Source organism: Neovison vison, chromosome X (genome assembly GCF_020171115.1).
Source record: "Neovison vison isolate M4711 chromosome X, ASM_NN_V1, whole genome shotgun sequence".
Lineage (NCBI taxonomy): Eukaryota > Metazoa > Chordata > Mammalia > Carnivora > Mustelidae > Neogale > Neogale vison.
This window is the reverse complement of record NC_058105.1, coordinates 101,557,926-101,583,295: the sequence shown is the minus strand read 5'-3', so window position 1 is coordinate 101,583,295 and position 25,370 is coordinate 101,557,926. Positions and strand designations below refer to the sequence as shown.

Below are 25,370 nucleotides of genomic sequence, written 5' to 3'. Positions count from 1 at the left end.
CATTTATATACACAAACGTGATGCAAAATTTCAATTTTATGGATTTGTTCATATGCACATGCACATGTGCATGGCAAATGGAGTGTACTTCTCTAATTAAAAATGATAGAAAATAATGCAGGAGAGGCTGTGTTAACCTACCTTGCAAACACCAAAAACTAAACAAAATCCAAAACAGAGTATCAAGCCTTTTGCTACTCCTGTTTCTAATTGTGTCATTAGAGTATGAAAACCAATAGCTTGCACTGTTATCTCTTTCCTGTGCATTTCAAAAGAAAGCTTTAAAGAGACATTTAACATTCTTTCTTTCTCTTAGTGTTTACATAACTGGCCTGTAAGGGACAGAAAGAATCTTGGGAGAGAGTATGAAACAAAAGTAGTTTTAAAAGTTTTACATAAAAGGAGCCATGTTATGGCAGGTTCTGTTTTCTAAGTAAAGTATATATTATAAAGGAGAACATCAACTTGCAGACATGTAATTTGGGAACCTGTTAATGGGTCTACACAGCAGAGAAGGCACAAGTCAAACCGCATCAGTGAAACCACTTTTATTTTTATTTTTTCCACATAGATAACTTCAGGTCAGCTACAAAAATCATGAAATGAAGAACCGATCGCGAAACTGCAAACTCAAAACCACTGGAGTGATAAACAGGATTCCCCCAGAGGAGTGTTAGAAAAAATAACCAGAATACCATGGATTCATATTTAAGTAGTAAACATGTCATATATTTAAAAATAATAAATATAGAACAGCAGTAGAGAAACTATAGCATAAACAGCATGAAGTATAATTTTATTTTTTAAGACAGATGAAATTTCTAGGCACAGTTTTAGGCATTAAAGAGGACACAGAGGCATAGGTTAGTGTGCGCTGCTCTGTACAAAAATACAGTCTGAATAAATTACATTGCTAGCCATACAATTAGACGTCACTTACCAGTCAGTTCATTGCATGTTTAATAATATACAGGTACATGCTAATCCATATATATCATTTATATTTCAAACACATAGGTCTCTCTATATTTGTCTTTAAAATTTACATGTTGAACTTACAAAAAGCTAAATAGTTGTGCAAGAAATCCAAATAACTAGCCCTGCTGAGTACTTTATGCTCTATGTGTGTATGTACGTGTATATATCTCTTTAAGATAAACAATGGATTTATAGCCAACAGTTTTGCTTGTAAGAAACCATCAAGCAAACCTAAAGCTGCAAAGACATAATGTAGGTGAAAATTCACATGTGTTCATTCTGATAGATGAAAAAGTATTTTGGATGAGCAACAACTTTCATGTTGTACTGAGCTTGTTAGTCATGAAATACTTTTAAATATTAGTGATGGTAGAAATATAACATAGGGCTCTTCACTGGGAAAGGGAGAAAAGTTACATAAGAAATCTACTTTTCAGTGTACTGCAAACATGTGTGCCTTAGCCTATAACATATTCTGTCATTTTCCAGCCTGTCATATTGACAGAGAATGAAAACTTGGTAAGACTCGAGATGTGGTATTGGTCTAACAGCACACTGCATCCTCTACTAGGACTAAGAAAAGTGCCTGATTGATGTCAGCACCAAAGTACTGTTCTTCCATTATTCAGGAATAAGGAGACTCTCTCACAATAGAGAGTGTTTAGTAGCCGAAATCCCTATCCAACAAATATCGTATTTCTCATGCTGCTCTGACAATATGCAATTAACTGCAAGACAGTCTGGCCCAGATTTTACTATTTTTTAAGAAAACTGCTTCAGAAGATTCTATAATACTAATACCATTCCGGAAAACTTCCACCCAGTTTCTAGTTTCTTATGACTCTATGGAGAATCATATACTTTTACAAAGGTTTCTCTCTAGGATGTATTTAATTACTTTTGTCTGTCATTGCTAAAGTAAGATTAAGCCTAGTTCTTTATATTTACTTTGTGATTCTATAGAAAAGTCACAAGATAGGAGGGTGTTTTTTTTAAGTGTTTGAATAATAAAATAGATTTTTTTCCCCCTGTTGTTTTGGCAACAGTTCTTAAGACAAGCTGAAAGCAGAACTCTGCTCTGGGAGGTAAAGCAAATTATTAAATACTATTGATGTGGTCCTGCTCTTAACGGATTTTGCAATACAATAGAACGTAAGTAGGTTTTAAATGATTTTTCCAATGGTTCTTTCTGCAAAAGGGCCAAAACCAGGACATACTGTTTTAGTGTCTTTGTTAACAAAAATAACTATCTATAACTTTTATATTAGAACTGTATTATTTGATATAAAAATATGTTTATAATTAAACTATCCAAATTTGTATATTAAACAGGATTAATGCAAGTTTGCAGTGTGAGATTAGCTGCAAACTTTTTCCCTATCATTAATATTTCCTTCCATCTGAACAGCCAACAAATGATTCCCTTAACATAAATCCATCATAAATGTGTGCACAAATCAGTTAGCCCATTAGTTAACTTCAGAGGACCAGGTGATAACCAGATGAATTCTACTCCTCTACTGAGACATTTAAACATTTCTATAAATCTATTGCTATTCTTTTATTTTTTTAATAAAGACATTTAAAGTACTTAAAAAAAAGCAGCCTTCTATTTTACTGAATTTTTAACAAAATGATCATTCTAACTGCTATTCTCTTTTGAACTACAGTGCTTACAGAAGAATCATGAATTTTCAGATTAACACCATTTCAATTTTTCTTCTTAAACAATTCTATTAAAACTTTCCAGTGAAACAGTAGAGAACATAGAGCAAAAGTTTTAAGGTATATGTACTTTTGTACAGTAACTAAGTGTGAATACCAATCTAAGCCTCTTAACGTGTACAAGGTTAGTGTTCAAATCACTTCACTAGAGCAAATATTACTTTTATGTGTAATAGGCAAATGCATGTATAGGGCTAGGGAACAACTTTTTACCATTTATACTAATGGTTCACCTTCTATAAAAATACTTAAGCTTGTTACATATGCACAATTATTTGCGGTAATGTTTGGTAAATGATTTAAAGGGTACTTAGGACAAAAGCAACTCATGCAACTCATTCTTTCTAGTTGCCCCAGGGAAAGTAGAGACTCTCAATTTTCCTCATTCTAGATAGGGTTGAGGCACAACTGCTAACCACATAATGAAAAGCACATGTCTCTAAGACTTGACTCCCTTCCCGGGGAGAAGCTGATGGCCAAAGCATTGCCTCCCATTAAAAAAAAGAGTATTCTTGAAGGTGGAATATGTACCCTGAACCAATTACATTCAGAACTTCCATTAGGTGCCGAAGGGCAGTTTACTTTTCAAAAGCTCACTCAAGCAAATAACCAATGGGCAATCTAGACATGGGGTGGGATAAGCAGGAGACAAGGACTCTAACAGTGGAATCCTTGTCAGAGCAAAGGAACTTCTAAATGTTACTTATGCCAGCTGCTCCCCTGCAGGCAATAGGAGATTCAGGCATTTCTCATTCCAACTAGTTTCTCACAATGGTTGCTGTCATATAGACCCTTCACTTGTCAAGAAAAATGACATGAACATATTTGAAGTTTTCAGCATTTGCCTATGTCTAATCAGCTCTCTTAATTTGTGCAGGTCCCTAAAATGGATGTAAAAGCTGGTTATGATGTTGACAGCCAAAAGGCAAAAGATATTAAATCAACCACGCAAACTGCTTGATGCTCCACAAGTGTTTTAGAAAACAGTGAGTTAGAAAAGATACAGACATAATCCTTTTGTTGGATGGTTGGTTGTTTTTAAAATCTCAGACTGTTGGTTCTAGTAGTAGTCTTCGTAGTTCTTAGGATTCAGGCAATAAAGGATGGCACCCCCAAACGAAAATATAGTTGCACCCCAGGCCAGGCCATAACCCCAGTTGAACTCATGGTAAATTTTCAAGCTCACAGTTTCAATGAACTTGATTGGGTAAAGGACCAGGCTGCAAACCTGTAAAACAACTGAAAGAAAAGCAAATAGATTTTAGAAAAATGTTATTTGCAGGAAATAAAAGGGTACAACATTTTATATATATATATATATATATATATATATGTGAGAATTACTTTGTAATCAAATATAAAAGCCAAAAAATTTGAAGAACTGCTTGTTCTAGATGGTATACCTGAAAACATTAACATTTTTTTCTTTAACACTGTTTCACAATATAGTAAGAATTACTGTTAGTAATTAGTAACTCACAGTAATAGTACTTGATGAAATAATTAGTGCAATAATTTATAAGAGCATAGTGATTCTCACTTTACAGACATACATATATAAGCATCACTATTATGCAAGTATTACTGTAAGTTCAACTGTTCCACTATACAAAATCTGTAAATAGTTTCTCGAGAACAGTGATCCCAAATACCCCAAACTCTTGCTATTTATTTATGCTCTTAAGGAATTGAGGAATTCAGATTCATTTGTACTGATGAAAATAGTTAAGCTGTGATTTTAAGACACACTTTTCTTGCTGTTGCTTCTCAATACCACAACTGAGCCAATGATTCTAGCAATTCTTACTGTGATGTCTTTTGCTTATATTCCACTGATCAAAAATGATTTTCATTCCTTTCCTCTCATCCTTCAAAAGGGGCTCAAAAGAAGCCACATCCAATTATACTTTTGTATTAGGTATAATAGATGACATTTATATATTCATTCTTCATCTACTTTCAAAAAAGAAAGAAATCGGGCACATGGGTGGCTCAGTTGGTTAAGCAACTGCCTTCCGCGTGGGTCATGATCCTGGAGTCCCCAGATCAAGTCCCACATTGGGCTCCCTGCTCAGCAGGGAGTCTGCTTCTCCTTCTACCCTCCCCCCTTTCATGCTCTCTCTCTCATATAAATAAATAAAATCTTTTTTAAAAAAAAGAATGAAATCAATGAAGGCATAGGAAGAAGCTAATGGTACTGAAAATATCAGTGAATGCTGGGTACTACCCCAAGCACAAAACTCAGCTATTCATTCTTAACTAACTCTCACTTCTTAAGTCAGTTGTCAGTCACGGCTAAAGGGGAACTGTGATGAGTCATACGTAACAAAATAAAACCAACCAATTCATCAGGAAAGGGAAGGGTTGTTGTTTTTGCTTATATATAAAATTAAAGTGGCCCTTATCCTGTGGCTATTTCTATATGGGAGGCACTAGATTACATAAGAGATGATGGCTTCCATTCAAAATCTTCACTGCATATTGCATCAACTATTATATAATTTCTACTTCATTTAAATCAGCTTAACTAGAATTTATGGGATGCGTCTGCCTCATTCTCTACTATAGAACAGCTTCCACCCTCAAGAAACAATCTTAAAAAATCTGGGGTACCATGTACTATGGGGCAGGGATTGGCAAACAACCAAATCTGGTCTGCTGTCTGTTTTTGAAAACAAGTTTTCCTGGAACACAGCCAGGCTCATTCATTTATGTACTGTCCGCACTATAACAGCAGAGCTGAGTAGTTGCAAGAGAAACTATGCAGCTCACAAAGTCGGGAGTACTTACTCTCTGGCCCTTTATAAAAAAAAGTTTGCCAACCCCTGATACATAAAGTAAACGTTTAGTCAAAATGATTATTATTTAACTCATCTTAAAAATACTGTAAATTCCAAAAGTATAACAACAAACATGAACAATGAAAGTGACAAGAATAAAATGTGATATAGTAAAAAAAAAAAAAAAAGATACGGTTTATTATATTTTTTAAAAAGAGCAGTAGGGGGGCACCAGGGTGGCTCAGTGGTTAAGCATCTGCCTTCGGCTCACGTCATGATACCAGGGTCCTGAGATCGAGCCCCGCATTGGACTCCCTGCTCAGTGGGAAGCCTGCTTCTCCCTCTCCCACTCCCCCTGCTCGTGTTCCCTCTCTCACTGTCTCTCTCTCTCTGCCAAATAAATAAATAAAATATTAAAAAAATAAAAATAAATAAAAATAAAAAGAGCAGTAGGATGGATAGTGTTTAATTAAACTGGGGTTTTGTGCTTTAAAGTCTATGTTCATCTATTCTCAGTACCTATAAGAGATCCATGTTACTAATATGATTCATGTTCTCAGAAAGTCTACATTAATGATCCTCTCTCTAGCATAACACTGATGAACTCCAGGAAACACATGAGGATGAGATTGCACAAAATCATTCCATTCTATAAGGTTCTGACTAGGGGTCAAGTAACATTTCTGGAGCCAGATATAAGAATTTGAAACACTTTTACCATGTAGGTCAACACTGCGCCTACCATACTTCTGCACTATAGAGAATGGATGGAAAAATAGGTCCATATAAAATGAGAATCTCTTGGCATCCAAAATGGAAATCAGAACTTGTTTATAGTTTAAAAATCTCAGAAAATGTTTTAAGTCATTGTCAGGACAACTGACCGCTCATTATGTAACCCACACTTGCTCTACCTCCAGCCAGTAAGTGCTAAATGTGTATTAAAAAAAAAAAAGTTAGCTGGCTCTGTGACTTCATGAGGGAAAGGGCGCTTTCATGTATTAAACATCTTAAAACTAATAAGAAGTCAATTACTATCAACCATGAAGTAGAGAAAAAAATTGCAAAGTTAGTAAGTTTAAAAAAAAAAGGCATTTCTCCTCACGCTTCTATATTCTGGTAACTAGTCAAAGCATGACTGATCCTGCCCGTAGATGACTGAAATATAAATGTGAATTAGGAATAGTCATTCATTTATTCATTCAATAAATTCACTCATTCAATAAATGTTTGAACCAAGTGGTACAGTTTAAGGCATTGGTAACAAAAGTTGCTACCGTCACAGGGTAACTAGGTAAACCCTAGTTACCAATGTGTAACTAACCCATTGGTAACTAGGCAGAGAATATGGCAGGTATTGTCAAGACACATGAAAATACAAGAATGCCAGAAAACCAGATAGAGGGACACAGGCTGCTCTTTCAGATCAAAAGCTGGGGAAAGCCTCTTTGCCGGGGGTTGGGGGGGGGGAGTCATCTGGGCACAGACAAGAACAAAGTGAGGGTGCAGGTCAACTGAGTGGGGTGGGGTAAAGGGCAGAGGCAGTGCAGAACCCCTGACTCAGGAGCAGGCCAGTGGCAGCAGGACATTAGTAAGGACACTGTAGCTGCCGTACAGAAAATGAGGCAGAGCACAGCAGGACAGGAGATGGAAGAGAGAAGCAGGGGCCCATTTGGGGATGGCCCTGTGAACCATGGGTGGGGGTCTGGATTTTATTCTCAGTGTGATGAACAACTGCTAAAGGAGTTTGAGCAGAGAAGTAATAACTAATCTGAATTCTATTCTAGAAGGATTATATGGGTTCTTGTGTGAAACAGCCAGTCCCTAGGGTGGGTTGTTTACCTAGACCGCTTTTAATATTCACTTCAATGTGTTTTATTTAGCAAATATTTGGCCTCCATGGTATAGTACAATGACATAATTTCCCACTAGTGGAAAAGTGGAAATACAACTCCATTAGGCTCCTCCGGCATATTCTCCTGAACAGCTTTCTTAGAGATAAAGCTTTATTGTGTTGTAGCCAGATGAAAATTACCCCAAAACGCTTTATGCCTCTGAATTATTTTACTCTCTTTAGAATCACTGAGAGAAAAGCATGTAATAGCAAAACTGAGAAAAAAAAACATATATAAACCTGCATTTGTAAATAACTTTTTCCACTTAATAAAAATACACAGAAGCAGGTAAAAACGCCTCCTTGCCTTTTATAGACGCTGTGAAGGCAAAAACAAACACACAAACCAAGGCCAGAACTCAAGAAAACATCATCACACTTACATTTCTACTTTCCTACCAATCAATGAAACATAATAGGGACTGGTTTTGGTATTCTCTGTGCTCTACCTCAGAGGCAACGTAAGTGAAGTCCTGTAGCATTTTAGAATTTGAAGGGAGTTTGAAGTTCATTTTATACCTCTCTCCATTTTTTTGAAAAGAAGTAACGAAACTACAAACCATGAAATTGGGTGGAGAGAGACATGACAAGAACTCAGAGATACTGATTTTTGTCTTACGTCTAGTTTTCTTTAAGGGGCCATTTTTCAGCGCTTTCAATGCTGAAACATTGAAAACATTCAATACTGAAATATTCAATACTTTCATTCAAGGGGATATTTCAACAAACACTTATTGGATGTTGACTGTGTGGCAGGTGAAAGGGATCAGACAGACAGGACATGGCTCTTGGCCCGTCATATTTCATACTCTATGGTGAAAACAGACACATAGATCATTACAAATGAATGTGTTCAACAGTAAGAGCAGAGGCATGTTCACTGACCCATTAACTACACATTTCCTGAACTCTAATGATATCCCAAACACCATTTCTGCCTGGATAAAGAAGGGAGGGCTTCCATGAGGAAGCACCATTGGAACTGATTCTTGAAGGATGGACAGGACTTGATCAGAAGATAAAAACAAAAAGACCTCTAGTAAAAAAAAAAAAAAACAGCAGCTTGTATAGAGCTTAGCAGTATAAGAGGGTGTGCCTGTAGAAAATTCACGAGGTTGGAATAAAGGGTGCATTCCCATGGAAAGGTTTGGTTCAGACTATAAAAGGCTTAGTGTGTCATAAAAATAAGAGACTGGTTTCTACAGGGAGACATCTCAGAGGTTATTTGAATTGTACATGCTATTCATGCCCTTCCCGTATGCTCTCATCTTCATCACTCCCGTACATGTTAACCTGACTTCCAACTGTCAGCAGCACCTGCACTTCTTTGCCTGACTTTTCTTCTGGCCATGAAAGCTACTTTGCCTGACTGCGGGGCAGGCCTGTTGCTCTGGGAAAGTAACACCGCTGGCTCCCCTGCATCACCTCAGCCCTTACCAATGACTCTCAGAATCTGGTTTTTAAATACCCCAGTTCTCTAGTCCTTCCAATGAAATAACTGAGCTGTATGTTGTAAACCGGTTTCCAGAATTTTTCCACGAAGTTTAAGCTCTAGCTGCCTTCAGCAACAACTGGTTTGATAATGTCCTCTTTCTTGCCTACCTTCCCTTCTCTGTCTCACTTTCCGTATCCCTGCTTTTGCCTCCCAGACTAAGTACTTGCACTTGTTTCCTTGTCTTAAATCCTTCCTCTGGGGAAACCAACAGGACAAGTGACAACACCAGCTGTGTATTTGAGAACTGTACCTCATGTGTTTGTGTGCAAGACAGACTGTAAGTGGGAAGGAGACTAGAGATGGAAGGGCCCTAGGAGGCTAGTCAATGCATGGATACCTGTACGCAGTGATGACTGAGCTGACACCAGCGGGAAAGAAAGGGAAAGAAGCTGAAGGAAAGGCGGGAAAGGAAGGAGTCACATGGATAGTTTAAGTCAGATATTATCAAAATATTATCGAAATATAAATATTATCGAAAAATAAAGTAGGGGAAGTTCCAATCTGGAAGTGGAGATGTTTCACTTGAAGAGTTATGCCCTCAACTAAGTCGGTAATGGTGGTTCATGAAAAGGAACTACGAATTTAGGAGATAATTTAGAGACAGAAGTGATAGGACTTACCAGGCAGATCTCTAAATACAGAATATTTACAAAAAGAAAATGGTAATTTGGAGAATGAAAACATTTGCCCATGAAGGGTTCATATGAAGTGATCTTCTTTTCCTTTTTATTCTTTTTTAAAAAGATTTTACTTATGTATTTGAGAGAGAGAGAGTGTGTGTGCACAGGCAGGAGGCAGAGCTAGAGGGAGAGAGACAGAAGGAGTCTCCCCGCTGAGTATCAGAGCCAGGGCTCAATCCCAGGATCCTGAGATCATGACCTGAGCTGAAGGCAGGTGCTTAACCGACTGAGCCACCCAGACACCCCCTTATTTTCCCTTTTAAATTTAATCTGTAACTACTGAGAATCATAGTACATATGAAATTAATTATTGGCATTTATAGTATAAATTGTTCTAGCCAAAGGGTAGTTCAATACTGATAAAGATCTGTGAATAGAATACCTTTTTAGCTTGAAATCAAAGCTGGACATTGGTTTTTCTGCCAAAATCTAGAACCAAAATACCTCCAGGCACCTCACTGTGTAACAGGATGGTGTGTAGGGCTACAAAAGGCAAGTCTCTAATCAGAGACAGCTCAGAAGTGGAAAGCAGTTGTAGGACCATGGGGGGAAAAAATCACTATTCTGTACAAACATTCATTTACAGAAGGATTTTTGCAGATAGAACAGAAAGGAAGTATCCTTAGTAAAATTAATGGGGATTCTGTTATTTAAAATCTGAATTAGAAGACTGAAAATATGCAATCTGTACCAAAGGCCCTTATAAGAGGCCTTTATATCATCGTAAGTTCCAGTGGAGCATAAAACAGATCTGCAAAACCAGACAATAAAAGAAGAGGACCTAGAAAGAGGCAGCCCCTTTAATTTCACCAGCTCTTAGTGAGAACTAGATGTAACTTATAATCCCATCATATATAACCTATTGTTGTCAGTTACACAGTAAGAAATATGTTATAGTCCTCTGTATTGGAAATATGCACACTTTCATGATGCACTATGATTCAGTCACGTTACACTGATCAATGTGTGGTTATTAGGACATTTCCAGTTGCTTACTTCCTTCAGGTGTTGCCCCCAAGAAATGGAGTAACTGGAGTTATGGGATGGACTCCAGCTGCAGCACACAGCTGGCAGCTGAATTCAAACTTCAAGGCTGATTCTGCTCTTGTTTTGCTATGTGTTAGGCATGTCCAAGTAAAGATGAATTGAAACCCTGGCCCTGCAACTGTTTAGCTGGATAATCCTGGGGAATCACTTAACCTTTCTGAACCCATTTCTTCAGTGATAATATGGCAAAAATAAATACCCAATCTTAAGATTGCTGGGGTCAGAAAGAGTATATGCTAAGTGTCTAGCAGTGTTACAGGGGGTAGGTGCTCAATTAATTATTGTTGTCAACCTTATTATTACAGATAGTACCTTAATCTAAAGTTCAGACTTCTAGGACCAGTGAATGAAAGAGTTGTGGAACATGGGGCAATGTTTTAGATGGGCTGCAATGATGACAAGCTCTTAGCAATTCTTGTAAATATTCAGGCGGGTAACAAACCCCCTCACCACCACCAAATTAGGACCTTCAGGGACAAATGGAAGATGGAAAATCTTTAAAATATGTTTGGCTGCCTTTATGAGATTTAATCATCAGCTTTTAAGTAAATACCTTTGGAGTATATAATCTAACCCCAAGGCAGTATACCTACATATTAGAGTATTTGTTAATTACTTATTTAACAAATACTTGTTAAATAAGTGAATGAAAACATGAATAAATTCTTGAGCTGTTTTGGTCTGAGCTTTGTGCTCACATGAAACTTGCTACTTCATAAATTGCCAAGAGGGAAATGGTTTAAGAAAAATTGCACTACAGTTAGCTAGTTGTTCACATGCCTGTTTTTCCCTGTCAAGTTATAAGCCACACATGCCTTCGTCATCTTTCCAGCATTCATTCAACTATTTATTGCGCACCACGTTGTACTGGGCATAGCACTTGTTGCTGAATTAATTATGTAGTCCAGTGTAGAGATGTTTCTAAGTGGTAGTGTTATGTTTATTTTGATTTTATGTACTGCATGTTTCAGCAGAAGAAAAGATAATTTCTTCGCTGAGATATGTAACATTCTCTGTGTGTCAACACCAAGATAAAGCTGGGTATTATTTGAAAAAAAAAAAATTTGAGAAAAGAAGAGAAACACAGACTATTTTCAAGCACACCAAGGTGAGAAAAAAAGGGGAAATGGCCCCAAATACACATTTACTACAAAGAATCACTAAACTGAATTACAGGTGAGACAGGCCAACCAAGAGAATAAGTATGTTTACTATGAAGCAAGTGAAATAAACAGCCATGATTCTTGCTAGCATTGTTTCAAGTGGGCAGATTTTCCAAATTTGTTACTTTTACGCCCCAATCAATAATGGATTATTATGTGTAATGAGTACCTTTTCCAGAAATCAGCGACAGGCAAGTCTTTAATGGGTTCTCAGATGGGAGAGAGAACTTTTCATGATGTTTCAAATAACCAGTAAGTTTTTACCTTGTTTTATGCAAAGAGAACACTAAACTAATGGTTATTTCATTAAAAAGCTTCCATAAGCACAGTGTCAAAAGGGAATGAGTAAAATTAAATCTCAGCACATGTACATTTTAAAAATGTAGCAATATAATGCTTGCTTTAGGTCTCAGCGGGTAGAATATGAATATAGGAATATTGCTGTGGGATTCCTTTTATTATTGTATAATTTACTAATACTTGTAGTAGCTAGAGCTAAATAGGAATCTTTATTTTGACCAAATCCATTACCTTAACTTATGGTTACAACCGGTACTTATATTCACACTCATAATTTTTGCTATACTTGGGAAAACTGAGGTTTTTTAGAAAGAACTAGAAACTCTTAGTTATTTTTCTAAGCATGTTTAGAATAGGTGCTATAAACACGGGATTTCTTTACAGATTCTGTGTATGCTACTATGTGGTAAGTTAAAGTCTAAATGAGACAGTAACTAGATATCACCATAATATTGGATATTTATAAGAGAATGTCTAGAGTACCTCTATACCTTTCTAAAACCAGAAATATCTGAGTGTTCTAAAGATTATTCAAAACATAATTCCAGTTTTAAGGAATGGTATATCATTTCAGAACAATTTATCAAAAGATTCTATCACAATTATCTTATCACTATGTTAATAAATCCTAGCTGTAAAGACAAATTTATACTAAAATTAAAATATCTAAGATATTTCATTCTAAGAATAGAAATATCCATGCTAAATCCATGAACCAAGATTTAAACAAGAGAACTGTGATGGAATCTTTAGAAGAATCTTCATGGTGTACTAAATGATTCACAATAGAGATCTTTATTACACAGGAGATCAACAAAAAAATGAATAGTATTGCCACTGCCTAAGACTTCAAACTTTTTTTTGTAATGGTGTTTCTGTTCCATTATAAAGTGTCTGTGATGCTATTTAGCTAGTTTTGTGAGTCTCTTAATACCATGTTCCGTCCGTAAGAGGCAACTAATGAATGGCTGAATGAATGAATGAGTCAGTAGTGAATAAGCCACTAATTCAAAATTCAGTAGCCTCCCAGCCCCGGCTCTGACAGTAGCTACTATACAATCTTGAGCAAGTCACTTCAGAGATTTGACTTAGATGTACTTCAGCCCTCTGGACCTTTGTTTTCATAATGCTTACATTCCCAGCAGTTCCTGGGTATAAAAAAATGAACACAAACAGCAGGGGGCAGCAGAATACTTCAGATCTTATATTTTTAGATCAAACTACACTTCAAATCCTGAGAAATTTCATCTGTTCCCATCTTTAAACAGCTTTTAAAAAAAAAAAAAATCCATCTAACAGCCGAGACGGTTCTGTCAGTGTCTTCATTATTGACAGTCACAGGGGCTTATTTTGCAGTCTTCAAATCAGCTGTGACTGACAGGATAAATTGAAGGCACCACAAGAATATTTCAGTTTGAATCAAAAAGAACAATATATCCAAGGCTATTCTTATAAATGAAAATTAAAACACATTAATGGACTGGGCTTTTAGTCTTATAAACCCCCTTTCTAAATAGTTCCCTGATTTTAGCAAAACCTCCACCCTACCTTGCTTGATATTTTCATCCAAGCTGTGCGTGCTTCATAGGACAAGGGCTGTTAAATTAACAACTGTGCCAGTGACCGCATACAACTGAATTGTTTGATGGTTCAAGTTATATATTATCATTTTTCATTACAAGCATGTTTGTTTCCAAACAGATTTAGAACTTTAAGTTTAAATATATGGGAATTTTTTCCAGTTTCATGTCAGAAAAAAATAATGTTACCTTAAGATCACCAAGGGGGCAGTGAAAGGTGGGGTAAAAAGCTAAATATGAAGACGGTTGGTAAATACATCTGCTGCAATTCATAAGGCAACAGCCCTGTCAAGAACTATGACTTATTCATGTTTTAGTTAGAAGTTTAGAAATTGCCACTGTGCTCTGAAATGCTTAACAAACTGAAAACTATAAGACAAATACTTAATCAATTTACCTTAAAATATAACAAATGCCTCTCAATTTTTATGTAATGCAGCAAGCCCATACTGCTTTTGCCTGAGAAGACAGGGGTAGTAGAAAGGTTCCTGCAACTTGAATACCAGTTTGAACATAATAAATATATATTTACCTGCTGCAAAAAGCATGACAGCAACAGGTCTGTAGAAGCGCCTTCGAGATCCCACGCAGATAGAAATCAAACCCACCAGGAATGCAATAAGAATGATGGCAGCACCGCCCAAGAGTAAAGCCAGAGTAGCAATCTGCCAATCTGGAAAGAAAAAAAAAAAAGAAAGGTATTGCTTTTAAGCAGTCTGTCCTCAAAGAATCAACAGAATGATGTTCAGCAGCCTGTACCTAGCTACAACTAAATACATGGGATCCGGCTGCATGCTAAGCATCCTTTGGGAACTGAACTGTTTTGCAACAAAAATTACCATAAACGTCCTTATTCAGAAGAGTCTCTTATGCTAAGCTCAGCAGTGTTTTTAGACCAGGGGTTTGCCACGCTTTCCAAGGATTCTACTAAGCCTTCATGGTAAATTGGATATCCTTTCCATAACCTATTTTCATTATTTTATTGTTTTCTCTATTGAGCTATAAAGTTCACAGATCTTAAATATGAATATCGAGACTAGGATGACATTTTATATATATTCATATGCCCATATACCACCACCCACATTAAGATGCAGAACATTTTTGTCACCGGGTTTCCTTTGTGCCCCTCCCCAGTCAATAATCCTCCTCCCACCCAGGCTAGTAAGGGACATCTATCACCTTGGGTTCATTTTTGCCTATTCTTAAACTTTATGTAAATGGTATGAACTCTTTTGTGTCTGGCTTTTAAGTCTGTGATATTGATTTTGTGTCTGATTTTTACGTCTCTGATATCCACCCATGTTGTGTGGCAGTAACACACTCCTTCATTCTTTTTTTTTCCTGTCCTTTCTTGTCTAGCCTTCCTTCTCCTTACCACACCCCCAACTCCCCCAAAAACCAAGTTTTTATTTGCCAGTCTTCCCTAAAACAACTCCCCCAGCAAAATGGCATCAGGAGAATTTGTTGCTGTTTGTTCTTTCCTCCTCTCTTTCATTTCATTTTATTCTCACTGTGGTCTTTACCACAAGGATGGTTTGTGAAATTAAGTATTCCCAGAGAGCCAGAATGTACTCTAAACAGCTGTCGGCCCCCTTTCTTCATTCATACGTGGAAACAGCAAGTATATATTGACCACATGCTACATACAGGTCTTTGTACGTGGACACTGTGGGTCTCCCATATGCTGAGTGAAACGTAAACCTCACAGAAATGCATCTGTCATTTCTTATAAAGATATAGAAATAGCATGACAGAAAATTGGCCCATTTCCCATTCCATAAGAAGAGGAAAATGTTCTCTAAGAAGTATAGCAAAGTGAATATATAAAAGCACTATTCAGTTTAAGAAGCATCACAAAAAAAGTTATTGTGCAGAACATTCTTCAGTGGGGGTCTTTTGGAAGTTCCAGGCTGCCTCTTCTGGTCCTCACTGTAATGTACATGCAGAAAATGAAAACAGAATTTAATCCATGGTTAAATTGCAATGTAGTCTATCCAAAGTCAAGAACTCATGATATTTTGATGCTGCACTCTGAAATTATCCCTCCAGAAAGCTTTCAAAGCACACTCTTTACCACTGTAGGATAGGGGATGAATGGAGGAACCTATAAAACCCTCGGGTTTTCTTCTCTTCTTTACACTTATATATCTCCGCCTTAAGTGTCCTCTCCCACATCCTTGCCTTGTAATAAATTCTGGATTTATAACTGGCACTGACTCAGAACTTGCATTGCATTCAGGAAACAAACAAACAAGGGGAAAACAGAAAAAAACCCACACTTCTAAAATATAAAGGTGAATCGCAAGAAAGTAGAGAGCATTTTTTATGCCATCTATTTGTAACAAAGCCATATAACTTCAAACAAAAGTATATCTGGCTTTCAACTAGAGTTTAAAAGGATAGCCATACTATGGATTTTTTATTCCATAACAGCATGTAGCTTTGAATTAAAAAAACCCCAAAGAATAATCCTTACATTTGGAAGTCTCTAAATTTCTTTGAAAAAGTTTATACATAGCACAATTATTTTTTACTTTAACATAACAGAAATCCTTCTGAGAACTTTTAAGTTGAAATTTCTGAATAAGTAAAATTTTCAGTGTATTAAAGTGTTTAGGGTACAAAAAAAAATCCTTCCATTCATTAATCAAATTCTTTAAGAGAGACTATGTGGAACACTGTCTAGTTGGACCATTATTTTTATAAAATGTTTATTACTGTTAGCATCTCCAAATTCCTTTAAATAAGAATTTTTACAGAATCAATTTTAAGTCAAGATATAATCAAAATATTCACTCACTTTAAAAAATAGCTTAAAAGACTGCTTTTCTGGTAAGTTCTTTCACACAGCCCAATATGTATGCATAAAATGCCACACATTTGACTACTTCCACTTTTAATCCAAAAGAAAAAAAGGAATTTTGTTCACTTTTCTCTACTTTAAATATCCTCAAAGAATAGATAAAACACATGTATTTATTTGCATCTTGTAAAAACAAACTAAGACAGGAAAAAATTGGCAAAATTTTCCCATAAAGAGCCAGACAGTAAATATTTCAGTTTTATGGGTGACGGTCTGTGTTGCAACTACTCAACCTCTGCTGTGTAGTGTGAAAACAGCCATAGACAATATGTAAATGAATGAGCATGGCTGTGTCCCAATAAAACTTTATCTACAAAAACAGGTGGTGGGTTAGTTTTGACCCTCTGGCTAAAATTTACTGACCCCTGGTCTGTACTTTATGTACCATTAAAAAATGTTGAATTTTTTTCTATGTAAAGGTCTCTCAGACAATAATAATTTCATAATAAAGTCAATTTGATAAATGCATAATAAAGGTGTGCAAAGTGATGCTGACCCAATTTAGCAACTGAAAAGTACAAAAAACACAAATCTCACAAAATGTCGAATCTCCTTAAAATAATAATACTTCATGTCATAGAGAAAACCAATAAAATGCAATAGAAGCCACCAGGAAAACAACACTTATTAAAAGGGACTAAAACCTAATTAGGAAGGGAACCTCTTACATCACAGGAAGTAGTTTTTTTTTTTTTTAAAGATTTTATTTATTTTTCAGAGAGAGAGGAGAGAGAGCGAGCACAGGCAGACAGAGTGGCAGGCAGAGGCAGAGGGAGAAGCAGGCTCCCTGCCGAGCAAGGAGCCTGATGTGGGACTCGATCCCAGGACTCTGCGATCATGACCTGAGCCGAAGGCAGCCGCTTAACCAACTGAGCCACCCAGGCATCCCACAGGAAGTAGTTCTAAAAAGTAAGTGAATACAACCAGTTCTCATTTTCTTCCTTTTTTTTTTTTTAAAGATTTATTTATTTGGGGAGGGGAGGGGCAGAGGGAGAGGGTAAGACCATCTCAAGGACATGGCTGAGCATGGAGCCCAAGGCAGGGCTCCACCTCCTGACCCTGAGATCATGATCTGAGCTGAAACCAAGAGTCAGACTGAGCCACCCAGGGGCTCCTTTATTGTCTTCTCAAAGTCCGGTATCTCTCTATCTACTTTTAGTACTGAGGGTTGTGGCTAATGAAAGTCATACTAGACATAAAGTCAAAAAGGCACATCACACTGTAATACTGTTACCCTTCCCTCTGGTCCTTAACCATAGATAATGCCTGTTCACACAGAGAAGCCATTTTATTTTATGAGACACTAGAATTAGGCCATGTCTGCCACTGCCTGGCCAGAAGCTGGGGTTTAGACTGAAGTATTGAGCCCATATCTCTCATAGACAGTGCCAAGTTTTGAGATTGTTGTCATTATAGCCATTTGGAATGATTCACTCAGGCAGGATGCCCAGGACCCAAGCTTTAACTTGCTGATCAGTTGAACAATTAGGAAGCCAAAAACTGGTTCGATAAGGCTACCATAGTCAGTTAGATCCAGGGCACTTTTCCTGGCTAAGCACTAGGTATTCTGAAGCGGAGAACAGGGCTTGTGGCATCATGCCTCTTTCAGGAAACAGAATCCACTGTCCAAATATTAGGGCCTGCCTGCCTTACAGGTGAGCTAAAGTCAGGGACCATGTAGATCGGCCTGATACCATTTCCTCCTTCTTGTTGAACAAGACTAGTACACAGAGAATTCTAAAAAAGTGAAAAATAGTTTTATAGATACCTAGCAATAACCATTAAAACAATATACTCTGGGCTTCATGTATACACATATACTTCCTTATCTACCAATGTACAGTTAACAAAATATACATATAGAATGTTCTGTACTTGAATGATTTTTTTGATAATATTATAATAAATGAGCAGAAAATTTGTCTCTACACTAATGGTTTTTCCATTAGAAGGTTTGCATGCCACAAGTACTTGCTATCCCATATTCAGTGTTTGCAAAACAAATTAAAATGTCATAAAAATCTCAATTTTCAGCCCCATTTCTTAAAACAAAATCATCTATTTTAAGTTCTCATAATTGGTTAATTTCTACATCAATCTTAGTTCCACAATTTTATAGCCCTCACAGTATTTAGTCAGATGAAGTGTTAAGAGTCCTTAGAGATTTATTACTCTGCATTAGTTTTACACATTTCTATAAATGATAAAGTGACACTGTAGTGGAGCAGTGAACATAAACCAGCTCTGCAGAACATCAATGGCCATGGTGCTACTTTACAAATTGCAGTGCTCTGCACAGTTAAAACTGGTCATTGTTCAATGTCAGGCCAGCTGATTTGAAATTTGAGTTTGGTTTCCGAGAGCTCAGAAAACAAGTGATAATCAGTTTTGATGAAAAAAAAAAAAAGGTACATCCTTGGTCCATGAACCAGGGAGGACTCAAATGGGCTGTGAAGAATGTTTTGGATCTGGAACTCCCACCTGAAATGAGGCTGCCATACTTCTGGCAGATTCTGTTTAAGAGTGTAGCAGATCCCCCCCTTATCTGCAGTTTCGCTTTCCATGTTTTCAGTTATCCACAGTCAAACGTAGTCCAGGCTGGAAGCAGATGATCCTCCCGATGAATCACCAGAAGGTCAATAGTAGTAGCCTAATGCTACGTCACAATCCCTGTATCGGTCGCCTCACTTCATTTCATCATGTAGGCATTTTATCTTCTCACGTAATCACGAGAAAGATGAATATAGCACAATACGATAGTCCGAGAGAGAGATCATATTTACATAACTTTTAGTATAGTATATTGTTATAACTCTTCTATTTTTTAATCTTAGTTATTGTTGTTGATCTCTTACTGTGCCTAATTTAAAAATTAAACTTTATTGCAGGTATGTGTGAACAGGAAAAAACAAAGTATATATATGGTTCGGTACCACCCACAGTTTCAAGCATCCACTGAGGTTCTTGTAATATATCCCCCAGAGATGTGTGGGGGGGGCTATTGTATTTTGGCAAAACTAACACAGTGGCACACACAAGGCACTGTATGTGCACCTATGGAAGCCAAGGCTCAAGATACATGTGTGCTTCTCTACTAGTGCTTTCTCTAAAAAAAATAAATAAATAAAAGTTAAACATTTTTAAAAAGGAAAAAATAACAGTAATGAATATATATAATATTATACTTTCCCCTGTAGTTACAGAATCAAAATTGGGCAGTCTTTATATCACAACATCAAGTCCAGCATTAATATGCAACTCAGGAACTAAAATCAAGTCCTCTTTCAAGGTATTTTTATTAGCTGGCGCCAGTGTTTCCAATGTCTATAAATGCTTTAGTATTCTGCAGAATTGTGCTGACTTTCTTTACGGTCTAATACATGAGACTGGTCTGAAATTGCCACTGCATTATGAAAATTCTATGAGCCACATTCTAATTGCCAAATTGAAGAATTCACATTCCTTTAGGGAATTCATGGTCAAAGTTTACTTCCAAATTTTCATGAAAGGCAAAATCTTAATGACAATATACTTTCCACACGTTCCACAAGTTCAAATATACCACACTAGTGGTACTACAAATGTACCACCTCATTTCCAAACTTTTAACTTGTCAAACACGGGCTAATTTATTTACCTCTGTAGGTATTGTTTATATGCTGAAATTAGTTCTACTGTATGTAAATCCTTGAGCACACAACTGCCACTTCTTCTAGGAAGTTAGATAAAATTAAAAGGCAATGAAGAAACAGATTTTTAGTCTTAGAAATTCAACTCCCACAATTTGGGTGGGCAGTATTTTCCTAAATGTATTTTAATGTTTTAATATGGGAGTATCACTGTTTTAGAATTCTCATCACAAATTAAAATACTGATTTTTAATGAACTTTTATAATCCCATTCAAGTTTGCCAAACACTTTTATTTTCACCTTTGAATTCCCTAAAAGACAGGTATATTAACCAAAATGATATCCATAACTCCAATCAAAATCATTTACTGTTCCACCTAGAAGAGGTGACAGGGTGAAAGAGGTTTCCTATCTCTTTGACACCACCTCACAGGTCATCCATAAATCTTCCCTAAATCCACAGAAGCTGGATCATTTCCCTCATCCCCAGAACACCTTCAGTTTTTCTAAATACTTTTATTCACTCGTTGGGCATATGTATAGCAAAACACTTAAATTAATTTTAATTATATTGGTGCGAACTCATTATTGCCAATTCCATTTTTATCATCAGGAATGGGAACTACTGGGACGGTTTATATTTGTTGAGGAGGAAACAAGCTCCAGTTACAGAATAACTTTTCAAACCCCAATTCTCTAATACACCAACCTAATCACAGAAGACCATGCCTTTTTCCTGACTAGCTCATCTTATTAGAAATTATGCACTGAATTATTTTCATCAACTGTAATTTAGGATTTTGAGATTAATGCTACATATTTCCAGGTTTGGACAGTAAGCCCATATCCTCATGTATGAAGAATGAATCAAAATGGTGCTGTTAATTTGTGTAAAAGGAAGGTAACTATAGACTTAACAGCCAAAATATTTCCAGAGTTATCAAATAATACACTTCACTTTTTCAATCTGTATATGGCAAATGAAATGGAAAACTGAAGCCATTACTGAGGGAGTTTAAACTTTGTTTTCTTTGGTAAGTTGCATTCTGAGCTAAATCTACCAGTGTTGCATTAATTTTCTACCACTCCATGAGATACAGAGACAAAGACAGGCAAAAGAAAAATTCTGATTCCAATTTCAGTAATTAAAATGACCATGTGTTTTGAATCAACTAATATCAAATCTAACATTCTTCATGTGCAAACAAATATTTAAAGCAAACAACTATGTGTCTTTTACAAAATGACAGTATAGACACTGTACACTGTGCTGCACAAAGTGAAATGGAATATTAGAGAAGCACCTACCTTATTAATCAAGTTGCAATGATACAACTTATAGTCCTACTCTTCAGGCCAACGTATGGATAAAAAATGTATCAAAAACACAGCACTGACCTGACTTTAGCCCATTTACAATACTAGGAAACCATGCAAGTAAGTGATGCAACAACTCTAATAACCAAAATGTAAGTCGATTTTGCCAAAATTCTGGAAAATTCTGGTTGTCCAAAAGTACCAGACAGGTTACTAATTTTCAATCCAGACAATTTCATTTAAGCCTTTTGAATTATTCTGTGTGGTGTTAGATGACTATGTATCTCTTTTTCTTTAACAAATCAAGGGTTGTTTTAACTGTTTCACAGAATTCTATCTTAGAAAATTTGGTGAAAATGCAATTTATCATCTAAATATCATAACGTATGGTATCTTTTCCCCCAAATAAGACCATTATATACAGTGCTTAGCAAAGTGCCCTGCAATTAAAGCATGTTGCAGAATTTGGACCAAAAAAAAAAAAAAAAGACACACCATCACTGCTATCATGTACTATGTTAGAAATATTTCATTAGCATTTTATGGTAACTATTTCATTAGCATTTTATGGTAACTAATATTATCTAAAGGGTACAGGCTCAGTAGTAATTTCTAATCGTACTATTTCCATAAAGTTGTGATGAGTTTGTTATGCTGAACATCTTCCCCACTCTTGGGTGGGGGGAATCTAAGGTTACAATTGTTACAATTTAGGAAACTTGGTTATCTGGAAAAGCAGGAAGAAGAAAGTCCACACCAGGACTAGGAGTGGGTGACCTTCCTCTATTCAACTAAAAATCTTCTGTGTGATGGGTTTAGAGTAACTAATAATAATCAAAGGGTAGACAGAAGGTAGCCAGTCACCCACGATCTGTACTGAGATACCCTCTTAGTAAATACGGGGGTGGGGGGGGATAAAATTGGCAAGATAGCAGCTCCCTGTTAGCAAACTTCTTTAGTTGAAATCTCTTCCATCCCCTGCCAAATTTGAACTTTTATTTCCCCCTTTACATTACTTTGTACATTTATATGATTTTGTTGTTTAAAAGCAAGTGTTTCATTCATCACCTTGCTGTCCCTAACTAGCACAGTGGTGCCACACAAACTGGCTAATTCTATACCAGGATAATGCCTACACCCTGTATGAAATCAATGAATATGTTTTAATGAAGTTAACTCTTTGGGCACACATGACAAGATAGGAAAAGGGAAAGGTCATTTCTCTCTTTAAGTCACCTAGTAGTGCTAGCCAGGTCGCATTCACAAAGTACTATGGCAACATTTTGATGAACTTTTGGTTTAGGGAACTTAAAACACAAGAGCAAGAAACCCCCGCTTGATGAAAATTGTAGTTCTTTTGTAGATGAGCCTTTTGCAGACTGAGGATATGTCACTCATGGGTCCCAGCTTCTATATTTAAACATCTTTTTGCCAATAAACATGTATTTTGGAAAGAGAATCAATAGGTGACATTATGTTGAAATATGGCTCATTAAACTATCATTTAAAATCCCCCAACAGTTAATATAAGCTGCTAGAGACAAAAATGATCTAGGTATTTTTCCTCGGTTCTTTGGGAACCATAGATGCCTCGTTTTTGAAGATTTTTTGAAAATTGATGACCGACACTAGTGTCTCAAAAACCCACACAAATTACAAGCAAAAAAGGGCAAGGAAAGATGTCCTTGTCTAATTTTCAAGGGAGATAATCCAATACTTTGAAAAGACTGTTAAGATTTAACTGCCAGTAACTTTGACATATAAGGATGAAATTCTGTTTAAGGAACATTAGTCCCTTTCGATAAATAAATGTATCTTAAAAAAAAAAGCCAGGGTGCATTAAAACTTGATCTAGTGAAATTTATATTCATGTAATCAATTTAAGAAACTTACATGGCTGCCTTCCACATACTTACAATTATGATTTTAAAATTAAACAGATGTTTTAAAGCATCCTATCATAGCAAAACTTAAAAAAAAAGTTTTGCTGATTTTTAAGGACTAGTCATGCGAACAATGTAAATTTGATGTTAGGAAACATCTAAAACTTCACAGACTTACTGACACAATGAGTCTACCTGAAGATCTTAAATTCTATGTGAAATCAGATCTTGGCTAGTTATAAAAAGTAGACGTCTATTTCATGTGTAGTACTTAACCTCTGAATCCGAAGTGCCATACCTGGAAGCACTTAGCAAACCTTCCGACATGAAAAGACAGTTACCTGCAGTGTGACAGGAAAGTTGGAAAACACACCGTGCAAAAATACACGCCAAGTACAATTGTACACGCCAAGTACAATTCCTACTGAGTCACTACCATTGTATCTTCCTCAATTTTTCTTATCCATTCAAGAAATTTGCCCAGGCAGGAATACTTTTAAAAATCTCTTCTACTCCAAATGTGCTATTATTCTGTAATTCAATATATGGGCAATTGTCAGGAAAATAATTTTTTTATTAAGGGAAAAACAAGCAAACAAAAAATAATTCGGCAACTCCAACATCTTTCTAGTGCTACAAAACTTGACTCCTGTCTGAAATTTTAACATTTTAGTGTTTGTGTACAAAGAATCTATCTCCTCTGTCTCATACAGAACTTTTTAAAAACAAAACAAAATAAAACCAAACAAAAAAACTAAAGTTTATCAGCAACACAAAGTAGCAGATTATAGCCCAGATTCAAATCATTTTGAGCCTTGGTCATTTGAGACTATAAACCAAAATGGCTTAAGGCCACCTAAAGAGAGTGGGAGAAGTTCTCTATTTGTAGACAGGTTAGGTTTTTAAGCTCATTTGATTCCAAATCCAAAGTAACCCCATACAAGTGACCAATCATTAAACCCATGTGATAAGGGCAGTTTTTGCCCCAGCCAAATTTTACTTATATAATTGATGCAAAGTTCCTTTTTAATTAAGATTTTATTTATTTTTTAGCTGAGAGACAGAGAGTTAGAGTAAGTGAGCACAACCATGGTAGTGACAGACGGAGAAGGAGAAGCAGGCTCACTGCAGAGCAGGACCCTGGTATCGTGACTTGAGCAGAAGGCAGATGCGTAACTGACTGGGCCACTCAGGCACCCTGATTGAAAATTCTTCAAGAAAGTAGCTATGTAGTTGTCTTTGTTCTTCAGAGGCAATAAAGAAAGAATGCAGATTGGCAGCTAGACTCCAGTGTGAGACTCTATGCCTCAAAAGTGGCCCAACGGCATCTCCCATCCTACATGCTCTTCTATAATGGGACTTTCCAGTTGCTCCATCAAGAGCAAGAGATGGAGCCCAACTTTCCTTGCCTGGAATCTGGGCTGCCAAATGGCTCCTCTGTGATTTTCCGGCTAGTTAAGAAAGAGACTGGTTCTCTTAGGACCCTCATTTGGGGAAAAACCACTCATCCTGTAGTAAGTTTGACTACCCTGGGACCACCATGCTAGTAAGGCTGGTCCCAGCTGCCAGACTCCAGTCTCTCCGCCATTTCCACCAAGGTGCCAAACCCAGTTAGAAGAAGATCCTGCAGTTGCAGATGTTCCAGTCCCCAGCCATTCAAGTCACCCTCAGCTATGTCCCCCAGACACCCTGGAGCCCCAGATAAAACATCCTCATTATGTCCTATCTAAATTCCTGACCCACAGAAGTCATGAGCATAATAAAATGATTGTTGTTTTGTACCACTAACTTTTGAAGTGGTTTGTTTCCCAGCATTAGTAACTGGCACTCTCTTGGAAAAAAGGTCTCTACCACCGACTGAAAACTTGGTAAACTTACAAAATGCCTGGTCTCTTCAATAACATATAGGGATAACATTAACTCCCTTGCAAGTTTACTGTGACATTGGCAATAATTGAGATGTTTGCTCTGTAATAGTACTGAGAAAAGGGGTAGATATTAGATAGTAATTTTGTGATCATGATCTACCAAG

General features: G+C 36.6%; 1 protein-coding gene across 1 annotated transcript in view; it reads right to left on the bottom strand.

The window, feature by feature from the left end:
• Positions 1 to 533: 533 nt before the first annotated feature.
• The window catches only part of TMEM47 (transmembrane protein 47), a 30,199-nt gene continuing 5,362 nt past the window's right edge, over positions 534 to 25,370 (bottom strand). The window contains exons 2-3 of the mRNA XM_044235085.1: positions 14,175 to 14,315; positions 534 to 3,942 (exon numbers count right to left, since the gene is read on the bottom strand). Of these exons, the coding sequence (XP_044091020.1) occupies positions 3,764 to 3,942; positions 14,175 to 14,315 (320 nt within the window). The 3' untranslated portion in view covers positions 534 to 3,763. The remainder of the gene's footprint in view (positions 3,943 to 14,174; positions 14,316 to 25,370) is intronic.